Consider the following 27,686-nt stretch of genomic DNA (forward strand, 5'->3'; position numbering starts at 1 on the left):
TAATCGTGTCGCAACAGTTGCATCGAGTGCTTTGCTCGGCAGCGAGCATCCTCAGTTCAGTGTTACAAAATGATTCGTGCTCTCTCGTTCGCCCCGATAGATCAAAATTACGAAATAAAAACGATCCGACACAATCAAAAAGCGCATCTGGCATCAGTCAGAAAAAAAAACAGAAATGCTGTGAAAATACAGCTTCCCATCTGGTCGCTCACTTTGTTCCTCTCCTCCTCTCGACAGTATCTCTTCACCCCGGACCACCCTCTCCTTCCCATCTTTCTCGCTCTCGTGTCTTTTATCACTCTCTCGCTCTCTCTCTCCATCCCAGCAGTTGCCAAGGCGATAGTGTTTTGTGGAGGCAGCTGGTTAGGGCTCATTTGTCAAGCTGCTGACCTGCCCTCCCTTCTCCTCCCTTCTTCCTCTCTCGTCCCCCTTTTCTTTTTCTTTTTCTTTTTTTTTTATCTGTTATCGCAGAGCTAAAAAAGAAGCGGGGAGGTTAATTTTCACACCCGTACGTCCCAAACAATCACGCTGTGCGACTGAACACGACACATTTCAGCGCCACCATTATGTTCATGGGAGTGTTCGTTTAAAAATAAGGTTAAATTAATATTTTATTCTGCTTGGGAATTAAGCCAGCAACAATTTCATGCTGTATACAGTAAATAAAGTGGCTGCTTCTGGGTTTGAGGTAATGATCTTGACGGGGGATTTTCAAACATTGATCACGCTTGGTGATAAAAATTGTGGCAGCCTGCCCGAGATAAAAGCTGACTTTTGTGGAAAGTGGGGTGAGAAAATGCCAAGACAGGATGTCAGTCCGGAGACTCTCTCTTTCCCCTCTCGCATGCAACCACACTTTTCCTTCGCCCTCTCCGCCTCACATTAGGGCAGCTGCCATTATAATTATCCATTCGATCCTGTGTTGACCTGTCAACAAGTTGTCAAAAAAAAAAAAAGAAAAATGTAAAACCCAGCCCAACCAAAGCATGAACATATAAAGACTCATCAAGCTATTGTCAGGAAATGGAACTGGATTATTAAAAGAACGATTTAATTACCACAATAAAAGCTGATTAGTTTCAATTAGTCAATTATTCTAATTGTTTAAGTAGTAAAATGTGTATATAAATATACACAAATATGTAAAATGCCACAAGTTAAATACACACACGCACACGCACACATGCACAGTAACAGGTGTGAGTCACCTGCCTGGAGGTGTTATTACTCTGTAACATGAGAACACAACCTTCACACCTCATGAAGCACAGCCGGCGTGCGGTTTGTACGTCTGCTTGTGTGTAAACGTAAAGAGGAAAAACATTCGAATAGACGTTGTTGTACAGTTTGCTTCGTTGTTCAGGTCCGCAGAAGAATTTATTGAAATAAATGCAAATCAAAGACATAGCCAGTGCACACACACACACACAAACACATAATTTTAATCATTTGTCCTTTTGTAACAGAAAAACAAAATGTGGCTCTCCCACAACACTTGTTATCTTTCACTGCTAATTAATTCAGCATTGTTGTTGTTGTTGTTGTTTTTTTACTAATGATGCTGCTGCCACAGAAGGATGGAGTGTGTACAGGTGCATGCATGTGACCTACAAACCTCATCAAGCCTCATTATCACATAATGCCTCACTGATATGACTGTACAGCAGCATTCAAGAGTACATGTGGCTTTATACAGTAGGTATGTCCGTGTTGGCTCAGGTGATGTCTTTTAGCTTCTACATGTACTTTTTATATGTATTTGCATATTATAACGGAGTCTACACAATTATATTAACACTATATTATGACTGTAGTCTGCAGGTGTTAGTTGTGTGGTGTTTCTTTAATTTTATAATTGGGTGATTAGGATTTAGGATTTCTTAAGTCAACTTCACCATGCCTCCAGTGACTAAACACCTGAAGTATATAGTTTACTTCTCCCTCCACACCTTCATGGCTTCCGAACTGGGGATCAACATCTGACATGATTTTTGTAACTTGAAAGTGACCATCTGAAATTCACACTTACTTCACGCTGAGATTGGCCGGCAGAGTGTGTTTGAGGTGTGAAAGTGAGCAGGGTTTAATTTCCCCCATCCCCTTTTTTTTTTTTTTTTTTTTTTTCCATTTCTCTCATGAACAATCGTGTAAAACACTATGTCTGCCTTCCGGGAAAGACAGCGTGAGACTGTGCGGCATTATCCCATACTGAAGCGATTATCATGTCAATCCCTCCTATGATGAGCAGCTTTTTAGCCCCCTCGTCATCAGTGTGGTCATTTCAAACAGCCATGAACACTTTTGCCCTCCGAGGTTGGATCACGCAGACTTTAGTAACAGCTAACCCAAGCCTGACCCTATAAAATGCTGTGTTGAATGTTCCGAAAAAAGAATAGTGAATTTTTATTGTAAAATACGAAATAGAATAATAAAAACACTGATAGCTCAAAAGACTCAAAATCAGTAGCGCCGTAACTCTCGAAAATGAGACATAAAGAGTTTAGGAGTTTGTTTTTTCTTGGCTGAAGATCAATTACGTCACAAACAGTTGTCATAAATTGGTCGAGCTGACTTATTGAAAGTGGAATTTGAATGATAACCCAAACAACTCTATCATGAACTCTACTGGGATTCTGCTGGGAATCTTCAGATTAAAACCTGATTAAAATGACCCTTCGGCACAAACAAAATGCCACTTCAGACTACAAACAAATTAAATCCTCCTCCATCTGACTATGTTTAAAAAAAAAAAAAAGCACACACACAAAACATACGTGATTGCATTTAAAAACCACATACAAACATCCCACATTCCTATAGCTTCTAAACATGCATTTAAAAAAAGGACAATCTGTGCTGGTAATTGGAGTGTGAAGTCCCGGTCTGCTCGCTCTGTGTGTGTGTGTGTGTGTGTGTGTGTGTGTGTGTGTGTGTGTGAGTAGGAGGGAGCCTAATTTGATTCTCAACTGTACCATGTTTCTCCACTGGCTGCCTGTTTATATAAATTGCATAATTGGCTGTGTATTTGTGTACATATGTGTGTCTGTTTGTGTGTGTTTTTTTAGCACCTCGCAGGGTCAAAAAGCGACTCTTTTGACCTTAATGCGTCTGTATTTGTGGAACACAAAGGCTCGTTGCCCTGGAAACACGACTTTCTTATGAACGGTATGATTTACCAGCTAATATGACACTGAAAATATTCAACCTGTCTGTCCTGTCCGCTGTCTAAAAATACTGTTTTAATGCAACAGCTATGAAAAAAAAAAAAAAAAAAAAAAAAAAAAAAAAGAAAAGTTGAATTGCTGGCCCATTTTGTATTAAGTGGTCTGCTAATTCCATCAGGACCGTCCATAATAAAAATAGAGCCACTTAGGGTGTTGGAAGGTGCTCTGGATAAATCTGCTCATCGTATGACAGGTGATGATGATAGTACTAGTTTGTAGTAAATTAGCAGTGGCAGTTAAGGGAAGTACAGTTAAGTTTAACAAGTTTTTCAGGCTAATACTCAGTTTTAAAGTTTTATTTTTACTGAAAAGAACACAGAGTTGCATCCGGTGTCAGGTCGGTGCAGTAACGCCACCCGTTTCCAGTGGAGTTGCCCCCATTTTAGTAGTTTCAGGTGAAAATATGTCATGTTTTATTAAAATGTCTATACAAAAAAACAAAAAACATTTGTTAAAATGGTTTTAGAAACGCAAGTCGTAGTTTAGGTAGCTTTAATACCAATTGTAATAATAACACTGGTAATGGTTGCAGTATGACTGTAGCGTCAACGGGAGACGCAGTCATAGTCTGTGACAGCTTGCAATCACAGTAACAGCAGCAGCTGTACTAGCAGTGGTCATCTGAGTTACATGAAATGAGAAACAGTTTTTTTAATAAGCTCGTCAGATTCTGGCATCTGTACCGGCGCGTTACACCACAAGGTGAAAAGCAAGACGACACCCACACGAGCACACAAACAAGCAGAGCCGAGCCGGTATCGAGGTGATTTGACAGTGCCGAGCGTTGGTTGTGGTGTTGTCGATGTGCTCTCTCTTTCACACACACAAAACACACACACACAAAAACACACGCACATTTCCATCTTTTGCTGAACACGCCAGGCGAGCCCTCACAAACTATTCCGGAGACAAATTGCCCAGGGCCTCTTACAGACAGAGAGAAAGTGAGATGTAAAAAGGGGTGGAAAAGGGAGTGAATGGGGGATAGAAAAAGTAGGTATAGTGAGTGAGGAGATTTAAAAAAGTTTAGGCAAACTAAAACTTTTTTCTTGCCCCCCCCCCCCCCCCCCCCCCCCCCCCATTCTCTCCTCCCATCACCGCCTCCATTCACACTCGTTAATCTCCCGCACAGTACCCTCCTGATATATATCTCTCTCTCTCCCTCTCTCCTCTATCACAGAAAACAGAATCAGGGTAAAGTCAGCCTGGAGGCAATCCTATTTAGATCAGCTATTTTGTGATTCCTTTTTTTCTGCAGCAAAAAACGTTCATTGCTTTTCCCTGAAGGGACCCATCAGGGCCCCGGCAGCTCGTTTAGGACTTACACTGTGTGTTTCTATGGGAATGCATGTTTTCTAAATAACCCCATCATGGGACAAGCGTTGCAAAGTAATTGAGGTTATAGATGATACGGCATTTTTGTTCGGTGAACAGTCTTAACAATGAAACTGTTATTAACGTGACGCTCGTTTGCGCCAGCAAACACACAAAGAGTTTCTGTCTGTAATTCCACGGCAGCTATTTTTAACTCTCATCACATTAAAGGTGCGAGACTTTATCCAGAAGACAAAGCACAGCTCTGCATTTTCTCTTAATGTGCACCAACTGCCTCTGAAGCTGGGAAACAAATGTGTTATATTACCTAATAAAAGATTGAGGATGAAAACATTAATATGTCACTGAAATCTGGATGACACTTTTGGGAGCTCCAGAAGATATTCACCAAGTTTCCCAATTTTTTTTTTTTTTTAAACTGAGTTGTCTTATCAGCCTGATGTGTTTACGCAGGCAACTGGAAAATTAAATAATTCACTATGATTTTATTGTATTATGTCAGTTAGTTAATTGTGTGTGGTAACACGGTTAAGACGTGCAATTAGCCACTTGTTCCGCTTGCTGATGCTTTCATGAACACTACGACATCTCATACATTGCAATTCCTTTTATTAGAAAAAAAAAAAAAATCACATTATCTTAATCACCAAGTCTGTGTTTGTATTTGTCTTTTGATACAAAAAAATAAAAACTATTTTTTTTAATTTTAGATAATTATATCTTAAGAGGTTTAACTTAAACATGTAAAAAATGAAGGCTGAAATGACACCAAACTTCTGGGTCCTGAAGAAAGAAAATTTCATTAGGACTCCCAAAACTGACATTTATAACTACATTAATAAGTAATGTTCATGTGACTTGAAAAAAAAAAAATCTTATCATAATTAGTTTTTTGGCAGCCTTTAACAAACCCCATTTCCCATAAGGCCAATATATTTGCAGGCCAAATGTCACGTCTCGTCAAAAGAGGTCCGTCTAAGAGTGTGTCAAAAGGTTGTGGTTCAGAGAAGACTGATTGCTGTAGAGGTTTGTAGACCGCAGAGTTTACAACTAGAAAGTCGAAGAAATGACTTCGGAGAAGAGTGATGGTGAGTTTTATGGGTACAAATAAGTAGCCAGATTGCTGACTTATTTTTTCTTCTTAATGGAATCAATCGTTTCTTCATGCTCACAAAGAAATTGTTGGGTAATAGTTCAAATTACCAACGTTCAACAGATGAAAAGAAATGCTGACTCGGGGATTGCACTTCAGTTACAGAAGGAACTCATGACATGACGTCGAAGCTGCGGGCTCTACGTTGTGCTTTTATACATATATATGTAACAGGGTAGTTGAATTATTCATGAAAAAAAAAAATCATAGCAGATAAATTGTGGGGGCATTTAGAGATTAGACACTGTGTGGGAATCAAACATGATTTTCTGGTTACAAAATAGAGTTTATCTCCGTACATGCATATAGATGTGGCCATGGTGGAAATACTTTCCGCTTCAGGCACTTGTACTGGAGTTTCTATTCATCCTAAGAAACACTCACATGTACACACACAGTAACCATGATAGCAGGAAGGACAGTCCATCATTTGATTTGGACAAAGTGTTATTAAAACCCACTTAGTCCTGGCTGTAAAAGCTATAAGCTATGGAAACTATGCAGTCTGCCACAGTCTGAAGAAGCGAGCCCTGCAGACATCTGCTTCAAATCTGACCTAAAACAGCCGAGGCGGAGACGCAGAGCGAGAGTTTTAGGCCGCTGTTACTAAGGCAGCATCTCTTCCATTCATTCCTCATGACAGCACACGTTGTTTCATGTCAGTACGACCCAACTTCATCTCGCAAACAAACTGAACATTTCCAAACAAGCACTGTAAGCAAACTTTTGGTTTCCAAGGCGAACTGTTGCAAATAACAACCAACGGCTGCCAGCTAGAAACACACAGGGCACTACGGTGCATCTCCTCCGCATTACATAGTTAAACCAAGTCAGGTATGGTTTATTTCAATGGTCCAAAAAAACTCTTACAACATAGTGAAAATATAAAATGTGGTAAAGTCAGTTTTGCCAAAGGAACTGGTTCAGTTTTAATAAGTCCGATGAAATAAGACCAGTTAGTTCAGTCGCAGTTATGACATCTTTCAAGTTGCCACGTTGGGAGAGGAAGAGTTGGAAGGTCTCTGGGTTATGTGGATACTTAGAATAAGGTTTATCAGATATTCACACAACCAATACATTATGGTGATTGGTTGGTCCAAATGGTCCAAGGGGTCCTCATAAATTAGCACAAGGCATTAAACAATAAAAAGCTAATCTGCTGAAAGCCGTGACATTCATTGTATTCTCGCTAAAGCTACGAGTCCGACAGACCCTTCAGACCACGGCGGGAACTCTTTGCTGCAAACAATAATTTGCAGTGACACCGTGAACACACCCACCGCCCTGCCGTATGTGTGTGAGCAAAAGAGAGCGGGTGAGAAATCGAGTAGCCCACCTTATTGAGTGTTTTCCAGAAAACGATTGTTTTGCACACGACCGAATGCTCCAACCTCGTCGAGTGTTCGCTGGAAAACAGCATTTTCCCCCATTGTGGTCACGTCACCGCACGGACACAACTGTGCATTCAGTGTCACACTAGTGTGAGTGCATTTGTGCAAGAGTCCAAGTTAAACAGTATTTTAGCTATTTGCGACAGTGAAAAGGGCTTTTTAAAACAGTTGTGCGGTAACACACAACCAACCAATTAGTGAAACCACAAGATTCAAATCGACTGAAATTACAAGGAGAACAAATCCATGTCAAACTCACACAGGTTCAAACACAAGGTAACACCACTGACACTACAAGTGGCCATAAACCACTGATAATATATTGACAATGACAACATGAACCTGGAGTCTCTAAGCAACATAATATTGCGAGCTCGATGCCTCGTAGTTACAAAACCACCATTTACCAAGACCTGATCAATTCTACAGTGCTATCAACATCTGAGTCAATGTGTCAAAATAAAAGTGTGGAATCCAATTCATTTCATCATAATTTCATCGTAATAGTTTTGACAATGCACGATTTCAACAACAAAAGAGGGCTTTGAAATTGCGTTCCCTCTCAAACCACAGCGGCCAGCGCTGTACAAACATTTGTCCGATAGCCGGAGCTCATTTCCCACACGGCGAGCTGTTCAGGATGAAGAGTGAAGCAGCTGGCTGTGAGCACAATCACCACTGTGGTGAAAAAAGCCTCCTGAAACATGGTCGAATAGCAAAATCACAAACCGCACCATGAGTCACCATCAGATAATAAGTGTTCGGCTAAGAAGAGCTTTGAACTGAGGCTGCCTCGCTTCACAGCCGGGGGTTCTAAATGGAGTATCAAGCCCTTTTCACAGAGGAAATACAACAAGAAAGGTCTCTAGCTGGCTGCGTGACTGGTTGCTCTGGGATGTTCTCACACAGTACAAAGCCACCTAAAAGGGCAATGGGGATTTTGGTTCCAAAAAGCTTTTATGTATCTAAATTAACTTGTCCTGATGAATGTTCCTTCTTAGCATTTCCCCGATCGCCTGCTGTTTATTGACTTCTTGTACTTCGTCCAGCAACCAGCTCCTCCTTGTTTTCCATTACGTGTCGTACTCAGAAGGAACTTCAATACTTCGCATTCAATTTCCACACCCCGACATACCATCTTAGAATTCAACCCATCGACCGTCCAACAAATAACCCAGTTTCCCAACTTCTTGGCTGCTGGAAGTCGAAACCTAAACCCGTTGTGCTGAGTGTACAGCAATACGGAGCGGAGGAATCGATAAAACCGACTGAAGACTAAAACAGACGCAAGACAGTCCAAAGCAAAGAGGAGTGACGAGACTGATGGAGATAAAAGAGGAGAGTGAATGAAGGGTAAAAAACACAAAGGGTTAGAGGGGGTGGGGGAGGCGGGGGCGAGGCGTTGGTTTCGCCGAGGGCCCAATGAGCAGTCCGCCTCGCTGCTCATCGTGACCACCACATCACACCCTCACGTTCTCACATCATCAGCAGTAACATTTGCAACATCGCACTGACAGTGTGAAAAATAATCCAGGAAAACATGGAGATAATGACAGTAAAGATGCTAAATAGCTGCATTAAAAAAACGTAACGATTTGAGATCAAAGTTACTCACAAGATCTCGTCGTTTTGAAATTCCAGGACGCCGTGAGTGTCTTCGAAGTCCTCCCCGCCACCTCGCGCCGTTCCCTCCACCGTCTTGTAGGGCAGCATGACCACGCCGCGAGCCCCCGACGTTCGCAGCACCTTCACCTCCATGGCGCCGACGCTCTCGCTGACGTGGCACACGGGCTCCTCAAACGTAAAGATACCGGCGTGGTCGTCGTCGAAGATGGTGACGGTCGCTGTGGACGGCAAGCCGAGACAGGCCACTGAGTCCACGTGATTAGCCGACTCGCCGTCCTCGGGCTCCTCGCCTTCTGATGTCAACACCTTGACGTTGGAAATGTGAATCAGGAAGTTTTCGTCCTCCTCGAAGATGTCGTCGTCGATGATCCCCACACGGATCTCCTTCACGGTCTCGCCGGGCTTGAACACCACCACGCCCTCCGTGAACTCGTAGTCCGAGCCGGCGTTGGCCGTGCCGTCTTCCGTCCTGTACTCCACAGAAATCGTTTTGCCCACGTCGCCGCCGCGCCGCATCACGTTCACCGCCACGGTGCCGCAGTTCTCCAGGCACTGGTAAGAGCTGGGCTCGAAAAAGATCTTAGAGATGGGGTCGTTGTCGCAGACGTCGGAGCGGACCTCGTGCATGCTGACGGCCTTTCGTGCCTGATCGGCGGCGTGTTTTTTCAGGATGTTGCCAGCGCCTGTCATCAGCCGGGTGGCCTGGCAACGGTAGAAAGCGCGGCTCTTCTGCTGCTGGCTCAGGACTTGGTAGTTGGCCAGCTCAAGGAGTTGTTCCACCTGGTAATAGAAAATACAAAAAAAAAAAAAAAGGAACAAACTGAGTAAAAACATGTTCTCCAGCACGATAAGAAGACGGGATTTTGAAACGTTGCTCCACATTAAATCCACCAAAATTGCCGACCCTCAGAGTGCTGAAGTAGTTTCCTCTCTACCGAGAGGAATGTTGCATTTGTCAATTTGTCTGCTTGAATTAGAGACGTTGTCAAACATGGAGCTTGTGTGGCTGGATTACATCATCGAAGTTGTCTGGGTAAATAAGTTCGAGTGGTGTGTCACATGGATGAATCCAACATTAGAAAGGAAGAACAGTGATCTTACAATGAGTCAGCGGTTATAATGTGTCGAGCCCGGTCTGGGGTAAACCAGATGTGCGTTGCGTGCCAAACCAGCCACTTCGTGCTCATCTGCAAAGTCTTTTTACTTGTCAAACTGGAAAGAAAAACGCTTCCAAAAATAGCACGAATCTCATCTTTTTGTGGTTTGCCCAAGTCTGTTTTTGAGTGCAGCTTCATCTTTTTCGTTTTCCAACACAAACTCTGACAATCAACACAGAGCTTTTTCAAGCTTTAGATTTTGGTATTCACCTCCACACCAGCTTGTATTTCACAGCGGCGGGGAAAGAAAGTCAATACGGCACAATATTGCAACTTTTTCTTCGCATTTATTTGCGAAAAATGCGAAGAATCTCTATTCTATTATAGAAATACATAAATTTGTCAGTTCCATACAACACTTAGGGTAGTTTTTATGACAGCATTGGTCAGTCTACTCGACTCATTTTGCCGGAATAAAAATGATTTAAGTGCGATGAACCGACTGATTTTATATGATAAAACGGAAGTTGACAGATTTTTGTGTTTGGGACATAATCCGTATTTGAAAAAAGGTAATAAATCACAGTGCATGGCAATACTCTGCATATTGCAAAGTGTTTAAAATTTCCATAGTATCATTTCATGACTTGAAGTATCATCACAATATCGTATCACAGAGCCTCTGGTGATTCCCCACTTCTTCTATTTAATAATTATTGCATTTTCTATGCTCAATTTCATTTGTTACTGACTTTGCTTTAATATGAACAGGGCAAAACTAGCATTTCTTGCTTTGTAATTAGTAAAATACAGTCAGAAGAAAACTATTTGTTCTAGCTCGTATTCTGGATTCTGTTTTAATGCAGCCAGATTTATCATATAGCAGCTTCCATTTATATATTTACATATACGTAGGTTTCCATTTTTATTTTGGTTTTTTTTCTTTCCCCTCCAATCTTCCTGCAAACAACCGCTGAAAAGAAGATCATTTCAGGCTGACTATCAATTTCCAAGTCACGGAAAATGAGGAAGTAGTCGGGAAACAGGAAAATAATTTTGGAGCTCTTACAGACCACAGATGATGTCACTTACTGTCAAAACATGAGGCCAAAACCCTGCTTGTTTTTGACAACTGGATAATAAACCCAATTATTTATCCATACAGTAATAAAGACAAAAGCATAAAAACCTATTCCAGCAGTCATAAACAGATGTAATATCTTATTACTGTGTTAACAATAAGACTCTGCAGCAGCCACACCAAGACAGATTCTTAAATGTATTTCCTCATGGCCAGGGAATGAATTATCAATTCAAATAGATTATCTATTTTAATTTTCATGTTTACTTGTTGTTTTATTGGGTGCCAATTTTCCTTTGTTATTTTCTTTTCTATAGATTTACCTTCGTCAAATTAATCTGAGAGGCTGTGATTAGACCACAGCTGCATTCATCACCGTAATCACAGTGATAATAGAAGCAAATAGAAGGAGCGTCGTCTGGTGCTGATTATTTTGACATTTAATTTCCTATACTAGAAATAACACTGGAAAACAACCCAACCGCAACAGGGACGGCAGTCTAAATATATCACTCCGTCTTCGTTACCGACCTCCTTGTCAGGGTGCTTCTGTTTGAGCTCCTTCAGGATCTTGGCCATGTCTCTGCGGGTCTCCTCCTCATCCAGGTCCTTCTCGTCTATATCCAAACCCAGTGGACCGTCCAGGAAGTCAACACCGTGAGAGTTCAGCATCTTCCCGTCCATCTCAATGTCCACCTTAACATGGAAAAGGAAGCAATTTAATCAGCAGCATTGATCTGAGGCTTCGGAACAATATGGCAAATCTAAAGGTCTCTTCTATTGTAATCATGAAGGTCAACTGAGAATTGTATTTATGTAGCAAGAATAGCGTTTCACAACCCTGCAATCAAAGGATGAGCTTTTGTGTTGTTAGTGTGAATCCTATCTAACATTACAGGTTTATGTCCCAATGTTTCCATTGTATCCAACAAGGCCCTCAATCCCAACGTGTTTTCTGGGTGATCATTTTTTGAAACTGATTTCTGTATTTAATTTTTTCTTAATAAAAATAAATAAATCAGTTTAGTTTGAGAGGATTCTTCTCAAAGTAGGTCAAGAGGAGATGGTTTGTGCTTAACAATATACTTTTGCTTTCATTTTTCAAAGATAAATGTGTACAGTACATGTGACCATGAGATGGTAGAAGAACAGGATTTTAATGGATGAGTAGGCGATGTTATTGACACTTTATTTTGCAGCTGTTGGGATAAACGGGTTGTTCTGTTGTTTCATGCTTTCCTTTGAGATTGATTCTTATTGTTGAAATCTCTTTAAACAAAATGGCAGTTTAAAACTTCTAAATTATTACGCTTTTCCCTCAGGAACACTGTTGGGTTTAATTTAGTCGTTTCTTCTCTCCGGAAGTTGAGATGAAAGTGCTGTTTGTGTACTAATGGAGCACTGATTCTTAATAATCTCATCAAAGAACAACAAGCAATAATAACATGAGCAATTTTCAAATTTGGAAGAAGAGACACTCAGCGACTGAATTAACTGAGTGACAAATAAATGCACCGCCAATGCTTCAAATTTGATTAGATGTGCGCGATGCACTGAATCATCGCAGAAAGCTTCAGAAACAGGAAATTAAAAGATGATAATACTTGAAACGTTATTCTTGTGTGTGTCTGTGCAGTAATATGCTTCATAGCATTAAGTTTACTTTGGCAGAAATCCATTTAGTAATAAAGATAATTGTTTCAGATAGACATGAACTCACTTCCGCCTACATAGAGCACCTTATCTTTTGCACTCTGTGTTTGGATGAGTACAGCTTAATTAATTTTCACTGGTTGGCTGTTCTCTGGCTGGTATGCCTCCAACAAGAACAAGCTCCAAGTATTCTGGCTTCTGAAAAGCTCACCAGTAAATGATTGGTGTGATGTGGGAACAAGGAAATATCCAGTTAACAAAGAAAAAGGCGGTCACGTGTTAAAGTGAGTTGCAAACAAGAAAAGGTCAGTGTCACGATCTAAACCACTTTATTTTGGAGATAAAAGTGAAAGTGAGCAAACCTACGATGGGGATAATAAATGGCTCATTGCAAAGTAAAAGTGTCGGCTACGTGCAAAAGTATGGCAGAGTACAGCAGGTCAAAGTTGGATGAGTGACACAAACTAAGCTGTAAATTGGTTCAGCTAACCTAAGGGTCTCCTTAAAACCTCTCTGACTCTGACTGTAGCCAAAACTACAAAACACAATTCCTAAATTGTGATTAATGTAAAGATAATAACAGTCTCTGAAGTGCTGGAGAACGTATTTATCATTGTGTTAAAAAATAATCCTTTTCCTCGTCAGTAGTAATGGTCGTAGTAGGAGCGTTAGTTCCTATGAGCATACCTTGGATGGAAGTGGACGGTCGCCCTCGGTCTCGATGATCATGCCACGCTGCTTGCCAGTGCGGTAGCGCTTGTACACGTACTTGTAGAACAGCAGCCGGCGGTCGGCCACCCAGGCGAACAACACGCAGATGGGGAAGAAGAAGAACGTAAGCAGCCCCTCCCACACCTGCACGACGCCAGGCGAGATCACAGACAGGATCAGGTAGAGCCAAATGTAGGCGAAGATACTCCAGGTGGCCGTGACGAAGAAGACGCGGAGGTGCTTGACCCTTCTCGTCTCGCCGTCGGGCACGACGTACACACAAAGCCCGATGATGACGAACATGTTGAACGCCGCAGAGCCCACAATGGTGGAGGGGCCCAGTGTCCCAGCTTGGAACCCGTGACCCACGACTTCTATGACGGACAGCAGGATTTCAGGAGCCGAAGAGCCCAGAGCCATGAGGGTGAGGTTGGAGACGGTCTCGTTCCAGATCCGGACGGTCGTGGTGGTGGTTTCCCCGTTGGGTTTCTTAATGGTGATCTCCTTTTCCTGTGACGTGATAACCTCTATTGATGCCATGAAACGGTCTGCGATGATTGACACGCCCAGGAACATGTAGGCCAGAGCCACAAAGTACACCGTTGCTCGGGCGACCTTGTCGCCAAAGGACGGGTTTTGGGGTTCCCACACGGGAAGGACAACCCCCTTTGCACACGCCTCGGGCTTGCTGCATTCAGTCTTGTTGGTGGACACGGCCGAAACGGAGCCACCCAGGTTCGGCTCAGGTGGAGCGCCGGCCAATGAGGGGTGGAGCTTGAGGAGGATGATCACCGTGACAACTGCCAGCCTCAGGGCAGGCGAAAGCAGGGAGGAGGGATCCCAGCAGCCCATGTTGATGTCAAGATCAGTACTGTCAGGTGACAATTAATGAGGACGTTGAACCTTCAGAGAGGAGAGAAGCGAATACAGACTGTTAGTCATAAACCCAAAGGATGTTGGTCAAAATAGTCACGTTTGGTTGTTACAGGTGTGATGATGAGCTATAAATATTGATTTTGCAGTAAAACTTTAACACCTCATAATGGATAAGAGAACAAAACAGAAACATTATACATTGTTGCATTTTAGTCATGATTCACTTTGCGTTCATACTAACACTTCTAAAATCGAACCAGCGGATGTAAAGAAAATGCATATGGATAAGGTCACAACCCACACGGACAGCTTTCCTATATTTTGCAAACAAAATTACCAAAATTCTATAAATTCCAGTCAAATTTCCGTACATGTGGTGGGATTTGTAACAGCTAAAAACTCTCGCAGAGCTTATGGAAGATAGAAAAGAGACAATATGCTGCAAGGAAACTGCCGTTCTGACACCTGAAACCAAACTGCAATGGGCAACAAATCTCTGTTTGTTTAGACATTCCGTGCCGAGTTCATACTTCCATCAAACGGCCCTAATGTTCCCTTTGAAGTGCACTTGTTTGGTGCAAACGGAGGTTCAGAAGGCAGCGTTCATGCACCAGAGTGTGTTCAAACCAAACCTGTTGAGTCTGAGCCCACCTTGAAACTAGATCTCACTTCTACAAGAAGTTCACTCCAGTATAACCGACTAATCTCTCCGAGTGCAGCTTCTCATCCAAAATCTGTGCGGATAACAACTTTGGTTTTTATATTTGTTTAACTTCAAGTAAACAGTGAAGCAGTGAAAGGTCAAATCTGCATCTGTCGGAAAAAATCCAGCTGACACGGCGATGTCAACTCTACAGACTTCTGAGCGCTGATCCTGCTCACGATAGACAAAAAAAATAAATACAAAAAAACAAACAGCCCAGTTCACCAGGAGGCAACCTGGAAAAAACAACACCACAAAAATGAAAACATATGTTTCAGGTCGGACGTTTGCATAGCTGTTGAGTGGCAGCAAGTTCAAATAACCACACCAAAGAAGAAAATTCAGCTCATGAGTTCAGCACTACTGACTTTCAAGGAGCAGCTTCTCAAAATCTCCGGGCCTCATTCCTGCGGCAGTAATACTCTGCTCCACCTGATATAAGGTGACCAAGCATGGCGACTTCTGATAACACTCTGCTTGGCTTCTGTCAACAACACTGGCTTGTAAATTGGGTTACTGTAATAGTTTTTTTCAGATAGCCCATAAAATGGCCAATAAAAAAAATTATAATAATAATACATACGTAAACAAATACAATCACTGTAGGAATAAGATCTTTTGCTGGGAATCAATTTCAATGAAGTTAACGTGTCCCTGTAGCCCAACACGCAGCGCATTCAGCGCATTTACCGCATTTACCGCATCTGACAGGCTAATTGCATATCATCGGGTCATTTTCCATAGAGAATCTAATCCATCTGTAAATAGTTTTGTCCGGTTATGAATCTAGACTTTGCACAGAGTGCTCACATTTTGTGTAATTAAGACTCTTTGCTGCGTGTTTGAATGTGCACAAGTGCATCCAGACTAATTACCATCATTATAACAAACTTTATGTAGCCGAGCACAATCACGGAATGCTTTACAGAGAGGAAAACAAAATGCAAATGCACCATTACCAACAATTCTTCACTGATTCAGACAAGCATTTCGTTTCTTAGAAAACATATCTACCGATGCAAATTAGTTGTAACATTCTAGGAAACAGGGGATTGAGTGCTGTGCTGGCCAGGAGAAGCATGCACGAGAATCAGCAGCTGCCGTGTGGTTCGGAGAGGATCAAATCAACTGGAAGCCTGGAAATGCAAAACCTTCAACGGATCAGCAGGAATTTAAAATCACTTCTAAAATGAACAAAGTTGTGAGTGATTATATATTTTAGTTTAAACTTCTCAGGAGACAGATATGAATCCTCTCCCAAGGTAAAAAAAAAAAAAAAACCAAAAAAAAACCCTGCCACAGAATAAAATAGCGTCCACACAGATTTGCATGTTTGTCTGCGTATTCCCAACAGAGCTGGTACACCTACAGAGAAATAGAAGAATGCCTCTCTGCCTTACAGTATAGTCTATGTGGTGATTTGTATTGTGAACAGTTTGAGCCAGATTTTTTTGGACCACATCAGATGTAATATTGCTCATATTGTCTATTAGTAGGGAATACGTACAGTATTTTATTTCTCTGTGTAAATGTTGGCAGGTTGAAGTCATTTAAGGGATACGTGTCCATTCATACAGTCTATTGTACTGGATTGATCCCAATATTACTAATTGCATCTGATGGTTAGAATTAGTATTTACAGTCTCAGTACAATAATTCAATGACGTGTTTATTGATATAATTTTTTGAACTTGTAAGCGTTCTAAACATTCTGAGGTCAAAGGTTGTAAATACCACAAGGGGGGGACTTTTATCGTGAACACTGGACATACGACCCCATTTAAAAGGCAGTAGAACAGCCATTTGTAGTCTAAATGAAATATTCTGAGCAATTTATAATTTAAAAACGAGCAAAACTTTTTGTTTACTCTTGATTTGCGAAACTACAAGACCAACTAACCAGCTCGCACACAGCTCGGAGACTTAAGTTTGCAAATTACAGGAAGAAGACTGAAACAGAGTAAGAGTTGGGATCTGTGCAACAGGTGGTCTTCTAGATGGCAGACAGCGACACAGGATGGTCTTCCCTTTACTCACCCTCACATCTGGAGAGACAATTAATCAGGAACAAACGTTTACTCCTTTGTAGAAACACACACACAAGCAATCAGAGATCAATAGCGAGAAGCAAAATCCGAAACAAACATCAGCTCAGAACAATCCTCAAACAAGATTCTTCCACCTTCCTGCACGCCAGCATCCATTTCCCAATAATTAACTGTTCACACCTTTACATGCAGACACAGCGCATCTTAGCAGGCGTCAATAGTTACATCAGTACTTTTGTAACAAGATACTCATGATATGTAAAGTTGTAAATCCTCTAACAACATGAATTACATTTTCTAACAAATTACATGAAGCGAGGCTCGGGAGGCGCTGACACTATTTAAAGCCAAATGAACGACACAGAATCCACCGGGGATGTAGTCAATGTGTAAATGTTCATTGAATGCGGCGTAGTATAAACTGTGTGTGTGTGTGTTGTGTGTGTGTGCCGAATGGTGTTGACCGATACTTGCTGCATGAATCAGTTCCTACGTAATGGGAAATCACTCCACTAATGGTGAATTCAAATATTTGGGTTGAATAAACCAAATGTGACAAGTGTTCAGTTTGACTGCTACGCTGATGTGTACCGAGTGGACTCAGCTGTGGTGAGAGGGCTTTTTTTTCTTTTTTTGCTCAGACGAAAATCAACTCGGAACAAAATTACACGTCTACTTAATTTCACTTCAATTCGCTAAGCTCATAGCTGAACATTTTACCCCCGGTTAATGGGAGCCAGCAGCTCCCTGCTTTCTACGGCCTTTTTGTGTGGTCGCAGAAGGCTTTATGTGGCATTTCCAAGCGATCAATAATTCAGTGCTTGGGGATTTGGTTGTTTTCACTTAAGGATGTCATTTTTCTAACAGGCTGATGGCTGAACAGAGTGCCCTCACACAGCTGTTCTCCAGACGGCAGAGTGTTTTCTCTTCACTGCACCAGTGGACTCTGAAGGTGGGACTCATGAAATCCTAAAAGATAGAAACTGTTGGAGCTGTAAAAAGGTCAAACACTCTACTGTCAAAGGACAAAAACAGAAATGTGTGAATACAAATGTACAAGATTAATTTAAATTGTGTCTTTAACAGGGTGCTGTGTAAAAATACAGTATATAATAGCTGTCTGTGGCAAATCCTTCAACTTTGTCCAAAGCTCGGATCCCACCATGATTATAACAAATGTAAATTTTTCAAAAAGTCATCCAATCAACACGACCAAACAGGTTGTTGGTTTCTATCCTCGAATACGACCCAAAGACATGCTGCCTAAATCACTGCCCCTGGTTTAGTAATTATTTCCTCCAGGTTATGCAACCTCCATTGTTACAGCAATAGTAAACGCAGTTTTAAAATACGTTTTCGATTTGTGTTTGGAAATGGGAAGTAAACACCAAGTCTCCTGTCGTATTGAACCGTCCACCCAGCCCACCTCCTCCTAATGAAAAACTCATTAAACAGACGAACTCCGTCACTTCTCCGCGACATCAGTTTGTCGTTATTTATACGACAGCTAGAGGTCACTTAGCTTTAAAACGTAACTGTGGGTTGCAATAAGCTCTGTGCGCAAAATACTAATTGGGTCTTCTCTTTTTTGGAGCCGAACAGACTAATATTTTTGTCAAAGAGAAATACACATTAAAAGGAGACACGCATCAAAATTTAACAAACTCCCCACGACGGGGAAAAACTGGTAATTTATACCACATGCTTTATGTTTTATTCTTTTTTTGTGTATCAACTTATTCACGCAGAAGCTAATAGGAAATTACTGCACAGAGGCTGCCATTGGTTTTCAATTAGTCATTAGTTTAAGCTGTTCTCGATGCCGCGGTGTTGGAATGGAATGAAGTTTTCCGGACTAAATGCTTTTTATCTCACAATTTATTCCACACTGTGACTATGAAGATAGCCTAAAGAGTTTTACAGGGAGAGAGTTCGGCAGCTTAGCTTCATTGAGAAGATTGATAAGGCTATCTTATTGTGTACTGGATATTCAATTTTATTCGTAAAGCGCCAAATCACAACCCAAGCTATTTCAAGGCACGAAACAATAAAGTCCTTAGAAAAGAACCCGACGACAGAGAGGAACCCAACAATTCCCACATGAGCGACAGCTGGGAGGAAGAAAACTCCCTTTTAACAGGAAGAAACCTCCAACTGTGGGAAGGAAAAACTGTCTATTAACAGGAAGAAACCTCAGACAGAACCAAACCATCTGCCTCAACCAGTGGGGGTGCAGAGGAGAGCGGAGAGACAAAAGAACAACATAGAGATCCAAGAGATATGAACCTACAGCTATAAACTGGTCATCTTGGCTTAGCAGAGGTGTACTGATGCTCAGTGGTTTTACATTTGATCATCACATTACACCTCAGATGATCATCTGTTCTGATTTTAATGCCCTGTTTGATGCATGACTTCAAAATACATCCTGCAGCAATGTCCGGCTGCAGGTCTCTCCCTGCATTACGATCATTAGATAAAGGAGAGATTAATGCCCTGGCTGGTATCAGCAACAAACTAAAGGGTGCACGTTTATGTGTCTGCTGTTAACTCTAGAGAGACTTAGTTTGAACAGTGGCTGCTATTTTGGATTCTGTAATCGAAATATGAGGTTTCAGAATATCCAGCCGCGATTTTCCCTCGAGTTACAACCTCAAAAACCTGGCTTCATTTCAAAAGGAGCACAACATAAGACGAGTCGACCCGGCTTCAGAGAAAACGCCAACACACACACGCACAGACTGGACCACTGAATTCTGCTCCCCGGAGGCAAAAACAAAAGCACAATGCATAAAGTCAAGGAAAACTAAAACCATGTGCTGCACTGAGGCAAGCTGTTCCTTCCCTGCCCCAATACTGTCATTCCTTGGGAGCCTCTGAAGGCAGCACCCAAAGGTGCCAAGAACACAAGTTATTGGACCTACAGGCAACAGGGAAAGGACAGCGAGAAGACAGGGCAGCGCGTAAGACATGAGCCAAGATGTTCATCTAAAACTGAATCCTGCACAGAGAGCGAAAGGACCGTAAGTGACGTAGCGGTAAAATGATTTAAAGCAGAGAAGGCGATGACCACGAGGATCCCAATGAAAACGAACCGTGTGTTATAAGAACACAAAGAAAAAGCCTCAGCTCGGTGCGCGGACGAGCAGCCCGTCTAAAATGCTTTTTCCTCGCCACGGGACAAGAGGCGGTGATAAAATATTTAAAACTGTGAATGAAAAGAGAGACAAAGAAAAATGGAAAAATAAATCGAAAGGGGAGCAGGAGGGTTGTAGGGGAGAGAGAGAAAACAGTGAGATATCCGGAGGGGAAAAAAAAAAAAAAAAAGAGGGAGAGACAGACAGATGGAAAGAAGGGAGGAAAGGAAAGAGACGGCTCTTCTCATCCGTCGTACTCTCACTTCTCTCAATGAAATAAAACCGTAGGGTATATTCCACTTTGTGCATGTGTACGAGCAAGACAAAACGGACACACACACACACACACACACACACACACACACACACACACATTAGGCTCTGAGAACAACTGAAGATTAATGGTCTGCGTTTACCATCATTACAGTGATGTTGAGCTCTTTTAGCCTGGATCTGCCTCGCAGCCAATATCCGAGCCAAGATGTCTTGTCATATTATTACACTCAGACCGGCGCTGTAATACACGGGATTACTTCCCACTGCCTGCCTCTGGTGTCCGTCTATCCATCGACATCATCTGTACATCTGTCTGTGCGTCAGCGGCCATGAGCATGTGGGAGGCAGTGATGATGAGCCAACAGTGGGAAACAAACAGGAGTTGTGCAAGCAGGAAAAAAAATGAAAACGAAAAGAGAACAAAACAAAAAAAAAATCATTAAAAGCAGAAAAAAAATAAAAAAGAAGTCATATCACTTCGCTGCTCATTCATGGAAGAAGAAATAACCACAGGCAACTCTGCTGCATATAAACCTGCTTCGTAGGTGCTGGTGGTGTGACCTGTGAACGCGGCTCATGGATATCTTCCATGACGTGAATTTATTTTGCTACAGAGATAAAAATCTGCCTCCTTTTCCAGTTAGACTCGAGTATCACGAGAATCTGTGGTTTTTTTTCTCCTGGACAGCTTCTATCATCGGTCCACCTGAAAAATCTGAAACATGTTTGAGTCTGTGGCAAACGGTCAACGCGCCTCATCGTAGCTTGATGTTTTTCTGGCTGACGTCTCAAAACGCTTCAAGACGGATATAAAAACTTGTTAACGTACCTGCACTTAAAGCTGCAGTGACCCACACTCCTACACGACCGGTTGGTCTAATTATATCGCGCAGTGGTAATTAACACCTGATGACATCCCGCAGCTCTACTGTGCGTTTTAGCGACTTTCAGCCCCGTTTTGGTTTCGCTTTCGTTCACTCACACCGCAGTCAAAAACCTTGTTTTCAGCATTGAAGGCAGCTTTTATCAGGAAAAAAAAAAAAAACCCCGAATCAACTTTACACCAAACTGCTGACAGACAACGTTTCGCTGCTAGCTGGGGAACATAAAGCATCTAGCGGCTTAGGAGCTATATTTCCTCGAGGAGTTGGCAAATTGACTGTTCCTTTTATTAAACCTGTGAAGTCGCAGACACTCCTTGGGTGGTGTAGCACTGATGTTCAGTTCTAAAGTAGGGTTAGGTTAGGTTAGGTAGTAAAGTCCCATATTAATGTAGAATAACGCCACAAAGGTCAACTGACTTCTTCTTAACTACCTGCTTTCACCTACCAAACACCTCACTGATTTACAGGATGCTACACTAACACTAAGCATGCTATGCTTAAACACCCAAGTAAGGCACTACCTCATGAACGACTTAACAACAAAGGTGAGAGTGAGCAGCATCTCACTGTGGTTTACAAGTGGGCAACCCCCTTCACCTGTGTTCCATCGAATTAAAACCGGCCTTTCATTGATCGGGTGGCCAGAAACGGTGCAGATGAATGCTGATGTTGCTCAGCCTCCAACTGGATCTCCACTGTTTGTCCACACAGTTCACAGTTTTTGTGTTGGTTTGTCCAAAAGGCCTAAACTGTAAAGCAATCTGAGACAAATATGCTGTACATGAATTAATCTCATATGACCTCAATACACTTTTTCTTTTTTTTTTTTTCTTATATAAGCTTTCATCTATCTGTGCTTCACTACTCTACATGTAAACATGTTTGGATTCATACATACTTTATCACTGAGCCTATCTCTGGTAGGCGGAGGTTGTGCCCGAACCCGATCAACCGCTGACTGCAGGGACTCTTCAGAAAAATGCTGTTCTGCAGAATTAGCCCGTATTTCCTGTAAACACCGCTTCTTCGATAATGGAGGTAAAATTACGAGTGGCTGCGTTCACCGGGGAGAAACGCGTGACACTTACAGATTTGCAACCCTGCTAGAAAGAGACACTTTGTCTACGTGCCGGAGAGAAGTCTGGTGTTTCTGCCACCAAACCTGACCCTGCAAGCTGCACGTCTGCTGAAGTCACCGCCTCATTTGTAAACAATGCTTCCACTAAGATTTACAGTGATTTAATTGCATTGCTCCGTGACACGTGTGCTTTGTTTGCCACCGTTCACTTCCACGCTAAAGATGCACAAATACATTCATTTCACGTTGGCTGCCGGCTGTTCTCCACATGTTACTGGGAACACGTGTGACGCACAGGCCCAGTCAATCCGGTTCGCAGGAATCTTGCTCGTGTTATTTAGTTCATCTGTTCTCCAGATAAACTGAACCCGACAACAGCGATGAAGCAGCGCACCCACGTATTAACCTAAAGACTTACATCGACAGCGGAGGTCGCACATATTATCCTATCAGCGTAACTACCAGAGAACTGTGATGGATGCTGAGTTTGCAGTGAAGCCACCGATCTGAGTATTGATTTCTAACAGATGAACTCTGCCTCTGGGTTTGACACGGGTGGCTACCTATTAGGTCATTAGACGCCGCACTGATTGCGGTGGCAGTATCACCTAACAGCATGTGATACTATGCTTCAGGTTCATTGGCTGTAGGTTTTTTTTTTTTTTTTTTTTAAAGAATTTACATGTAATATTAAAAAAAACTGTACGATTTGATTTAAAAGAAAAATGGGGAGAAAAAAAAAAAAAAAGATCAGAAAAACATTGTGGTGACTGGCAACAAAATCAACATCTCTTTTGCATTTTCTTCAGATTTTTCATTGCAGAAGCAGAAGCACAACCTGACTCGCCTTTAGGTCGACCCTGTTCACTGTAAACTGCAGTGGACAGGGTCCCTGTGGAGAAAGGAGCAGAACGACAGTTTGGTGCGTGGGAACACAACATATAGATGGAAATCTGTCTCATAATGATCTCAGTCTTGTTAAAATAGGACGTTTCTTGCCACTTTTTTTTTTTATACCAAAGATGAAACCCTCACCAAATTTTACACCAAAAAAAACTGTTGAACATAACAACCCAGGAAGAAAAGGCCTAAATTCAACTGACAAGAACAACAAAAAAAGGGGAAAAAAAATAACAATCCTTAATTGGAATGTTTCTAGTAGCTGCATGATGTGTATGATAATATTCATACCACGGATCACGTACTGTACAGGCAGCACTGCTAAACCTCCAACCAGGATGAAGCTCAGCCTCCTCTCGTGCGTTTGCTCCTGACTTATTTACAACATAGTGACCCAGCAGTTGTTACACTCTAGCAGCCACAAGCCCGGAGAAAGTTGCGTGCCTTGCTGTGTGCGGTACAATCTCCCTCTACCAGGTTGAAAACAGGCCCAGTCACTGCTTGATGCAGACCCACTGAGACGCGACCTGAATCTGGCGTCAGATATGGAAAAAAAAAAAAAAGTTCGGTTTTATTATTAGAAAATGAATCACTTGCTGATAATTTGAACTCATTTTGTTGTGATGCCGAAAAATGAAACATCACCACTGCATCACTGTGGGAAGGTGAATAAAGCAGTAAATACCTCTGGCTGCGTTTCTTTTTTTTTTCATTATCATGAATATATATTTCATACCCTCCACAGTGGATGAGCTACAGTTCCTCTGTGTCATGCTCATAAAGCCCCGACTGAAGTCAGCTGGAAAAGAATCGCCCGGAAAGCCTTGATGGTACCTGCCTAATGTGCCAAGCACTCCTCACAAGACGGAGCGTTTGTAGTGTCACATCAGGGAGATAAAAAAAAAAAAAAAAAAGCCGCAGTTATGTGTGAAGTTCTGGCTGTTTCATTTCTCTTTTAAAAAAAAAAACATTTTCCAAACACAGAAAAACAGAGAAGTAAATCTTTGTGCCTGGATTTCACATTCAAGACAAAAAAACAACAACAACAACAACAAAAATCCAACTGATTCTTTTCTAATTCAGAAACCCAAACTCAATCACATGGGTCCAAACTCGGATTTTCTCCACTACCTGCTCTGCACTGATGCGCAAACGCACTCCACCTGCTCCAACCGAGCTGCACTGTTTGGCGCAAAGGATGGGGACCTGCAGAATTCCGCGTTTGTGGCTCTCAATGCGTATTCATCCTTTGAGGATTACCATATCTAAGGGGAGAGTGGGGGGGAGGGGGGGATTTAGCCGGGACTGCGCATGTTTGTCACCCAACTTCCACACTGAACGCCCATAAAAAGGTGAGAGCGTGGTTATCTGAACGTGCTCTGCATCCGTAATCATTATTCCTCTATAAATAAGTGAGGCAGGCGGCTGGACTTAAAACATGCGAAGAGGGTAAGGAGAGCAGGGGAGGAGGGTGGGAGTGAAAAACAAAATAATAAAAAAAAAAAAAAATACAGCCCCCGAATCCACCACCGGTGTTTTAATCGGCTGCTCATTTTCACGAAAAACAAACTGACAAACACCTCCTATCACCTCCTATCGCACCCACTGATGTCCGATTCTCTCTCCCTGCACATCTCCAAATCACAGAGGAGGAAAGGCGCAGTGTGGAGAGCGTGGCAGGGGAGGATGGGATGAGGAAACATCGTCTCCACATCGCATCCAAAACCCTTCAGACGCATGGTGCTTTCAAGTCTCTCCAATCGGGGCTCCTTGATACGAAACGGTCTCTTTTGCATCCCATTCATTCCACCTCCCTCCAAAAACACACACACGAAAAAAAAAACTTGCTTTCACCAGACAATGAAATAAAAGGCATTCATCACTATTAACATCATTATCTTCACTGAAAACGCACCAAAAAAAAAAAACTGCAGATTGTCCTACCTTTTTTTTTTTTAATCCGGAGAGTGTCCACAATCCGGAGAAGACAGTCCGTAGTAAAAGCAGCTCTACAGCTCTACTAGTAATACTCGCAGTGCAAGGAGTAAGAGGAGAAGGAGGAGTAGGAGAGGTAAGCCAGTCGTGGGGAATGGAGCGGGGAGCTCTTATACGCCAGCCAAGACGGCGTATCCAGCGAGCGAGACGCACAAAAGGAGGAGAGAAGAGTCCGGATTCCCATGCACTGGCAATTTTTTATTTGTTGCTGTTGTTTTCTGCTGTTGCCGACTTCTCGTTTCCATGCAGCGCGACCCGAGTGACCTGTGCGATCGGACGACCGGCGCGGTGCTTCATCAGCAAACCCGCATTTGTCGGGACGAGGCGCGCAGCACGGCGGACTTCTTCCTCATTCTTCCCTTCCCGTATCCCCCCCCCACACCCCCACCCCTTTCGCTCTCTTCGTGCAAGCGCAAAGAGAGAAAAGAGAGCGAGAGAGTGTGTGTGTGTGTGTGTGTGTGTGTGTGTGTTGTGTTGTGTGTGTGTGTGTGTGTGTGTGTGTGTGTGTGTGTGTGAGAGTGAGAGTGTGTGAGAGCGAGCGAGCGAGCGGGTCCGCGTGTGAGCAGGTCTCTCCTTCGTCTGTTCTCTCACACACCGACTGAGGATCAGCTCGCCCTCCTCCTCCTTCTCTCTCTCCTCTCTCTCTCTTCCTCTCCGTGCGCGCGCGTCTCTCTCACTTCTCAGAGTCCATACACATAGATCTTGTTTGACCCCCTCTCCCCCCCCCACCCCCCTCACATACACACACACACACGCACACACGCACACACACACACACACACACACACTCCTCTCCCCCATAATGCTAGGCATAAATTGAATGGTGTTAGAAAGCCAATGTGTTATTTATTGGATTCATTTTATTCAGCCCAATTATATTCAGCCCCATGAAAAATGCCTGTTTCTGATTGGCTGGCAGGTGTCCGTTCAAATCTTAAACTGGGATACCAAAACCAGTCTGAAGGAGGAGGTTAAGGCTGGTAGAAAGCTGGGGTCAGATTCACAGAAGAGCCTCAGGTTGGGAGGAAAGATAAATAAAGGGTGTGTCACTCTTGACTTTCAGGACTCCTATTGTTTCTGTCCAGGAGTATTTCGCCGCTAAAATAACTCCCAAGTCTGAGAGAAGTTAATCCCGAAGAAGCTAAAAGCTTTTGCACACTGGGGATTATTTCAATACATTTTTCCAACTGTTGTTTTTGTCACGAGTACTGTCACACAGAACACCAATATTATGTGGCGAAAAAGCAACTTTTTTTTTTCCCCGGAAGAGGTATATTTTCTGAGCTTAAGCACATCTTTCTTCAACCAATCACTGTGTGGAAGTGGAACAGACATTACATCATAACTCCTAAAGACTCTGCCACCTGGTGTTTTATCACAAACTATTCAAAAAAGTATACGTTATGATCTAAAGGACAATGAAAGGAGCAGCATCACCAAACAACCAGGCTGTCAGGATAGAGTTCATGTAGTTCATTTTTGGAAGTAGTCAAAGTTGGCAGTAAGCAGCAACAGTGTCACGGCAGGTTTGAACTAACGCAGCAAAATCTCCTCTTCTTTTGGCAAGCGAGGAGGAGCAGGATGAGATCTTCGTCATTGGATGATGCATTGGATCATTTTTTTTCTGACAAACGAGCTGAAGTAAATCTATTCAAAACTCTTTTTCAACAACTGTCACAAATCCGCATCGCTGCTGGCATGTATAGTTTTGGTGCAAAATATTTGCAGGTGAGTGCTTTCCCAGTTCTGTTTTGTTTATTTGTCCCGCCCCGATGTGTAGAGGTATTAATGCTGAGCTTAATCCATCAATCAAAGTCTGATTTATGTGAATATCTGATTGTAATCCAAAGTTCACTTACATGTCAGTTATTTTGACCCCTAAATTGCAAGGAAATGATGGTCCCATAGAAGGCGAATAAAATGCTCATTAATCAGTCCTTGAGTACGTGGTGATCTTGCTATTGCAATAACTAATTCAAATTCTACCAACCTCTGCAATATTTGTTAGATCTTGCAATGTTTGCAAACATTCCTGGAATTTTCCACAATAAAGATCCTCAGTGGAAGTTCTGCAGGGCATCAGAGCACAAAGGCAGAATCTTCTAACAAAACTTCTTTATCCACAAACATAACTCCTCATTTACAGTTAGCGAGGCTCTTCAACCTCCCATCCTAAAAACAAACTGCATGATGGTTGGCTGGGAAAAACGGCAAAACTGGAAGTGACGGGGACCACGGGAAATGGAGAATTACAAGTAGTACTCACCGCAGAGACAAACTCAATAAGTCCAGAGACACAAAAAATAAATATCACATAAAAACTACACAAAATCCTCGAGAGAGAGAGAGAGAGAGAGAGAGAGAGAGAGAGAGAGAGAGAGAGAGAGAGAGAGAGAGAGAGAGAGAGAGAGAGAGAGAGGGATATAGCATCGAAATCGACACAAACAACAACATTACGCATGTACCCCGCAGCAGTGCATCTCTTGCAGCGCACCGCATGCCCAGCATCACTGGGCTG

General features: G+C 42.5%; 1 protein-coding gene across 3 annotated transcripts in view; it reads right to left on the minus strand.

The window, feature by feature from the left end:
• Positions 1-25,770, minus strand: part of slc8a1b (solute carrier family 8 member 1b) — a 139,959-nt gene extending 114,189 nt beyond the window's left edge. Inside the window, exons 1-4 of one of the 3 annotated variants that reach the window (XM_069144287.1) lie at positions 25,118-25,770; positions 13,248-14,174; positions 11,439-11,603; positions 8,719-9,509 (exon numbers count right to left, since the gene is read on the minus strand). In XM_069144287.1, coding sequence (XP_069000388.1) covers positions 8,719-9,509; positions 11,439-11,603; positions 13,248-14,123 — 1,832 coding nt within the window. In that variant the 5' untranslated portion in view covers positions 14,124-14,174; positions 25,118-25,770. The remainder of the gene's footprint in view (positions 1-8,718; positions 9,510-11,438; positions 11,604-13,247; positions 14,175-25,117) is intronic. The other 2 variants (XM_069144286.1, XM_069144288.1) reach the window with 2 other exon arrangements.
• Positions 25,771-27,686: the final 1,916 nt, after the last annotated feature.

The sequence above is a fragment of the Embiotoca jacksoni genome, unplaced genomic scaffold (genome assembly GCF_022577435.1).
Source record: "Embiotoca jacksoni isolate LCO1_2020_lvr unplaced genomic scaffold, fEmbJac1.0.p SCAF_12, whole genome shotgun sequence".
In the NCBI taxonomy this organism is placed as follows: Eukaryota; Metazoa; Chordata; class Actinopteri; family Embiotocidae; genus Embiotoca; species Embiotoca jacksoni.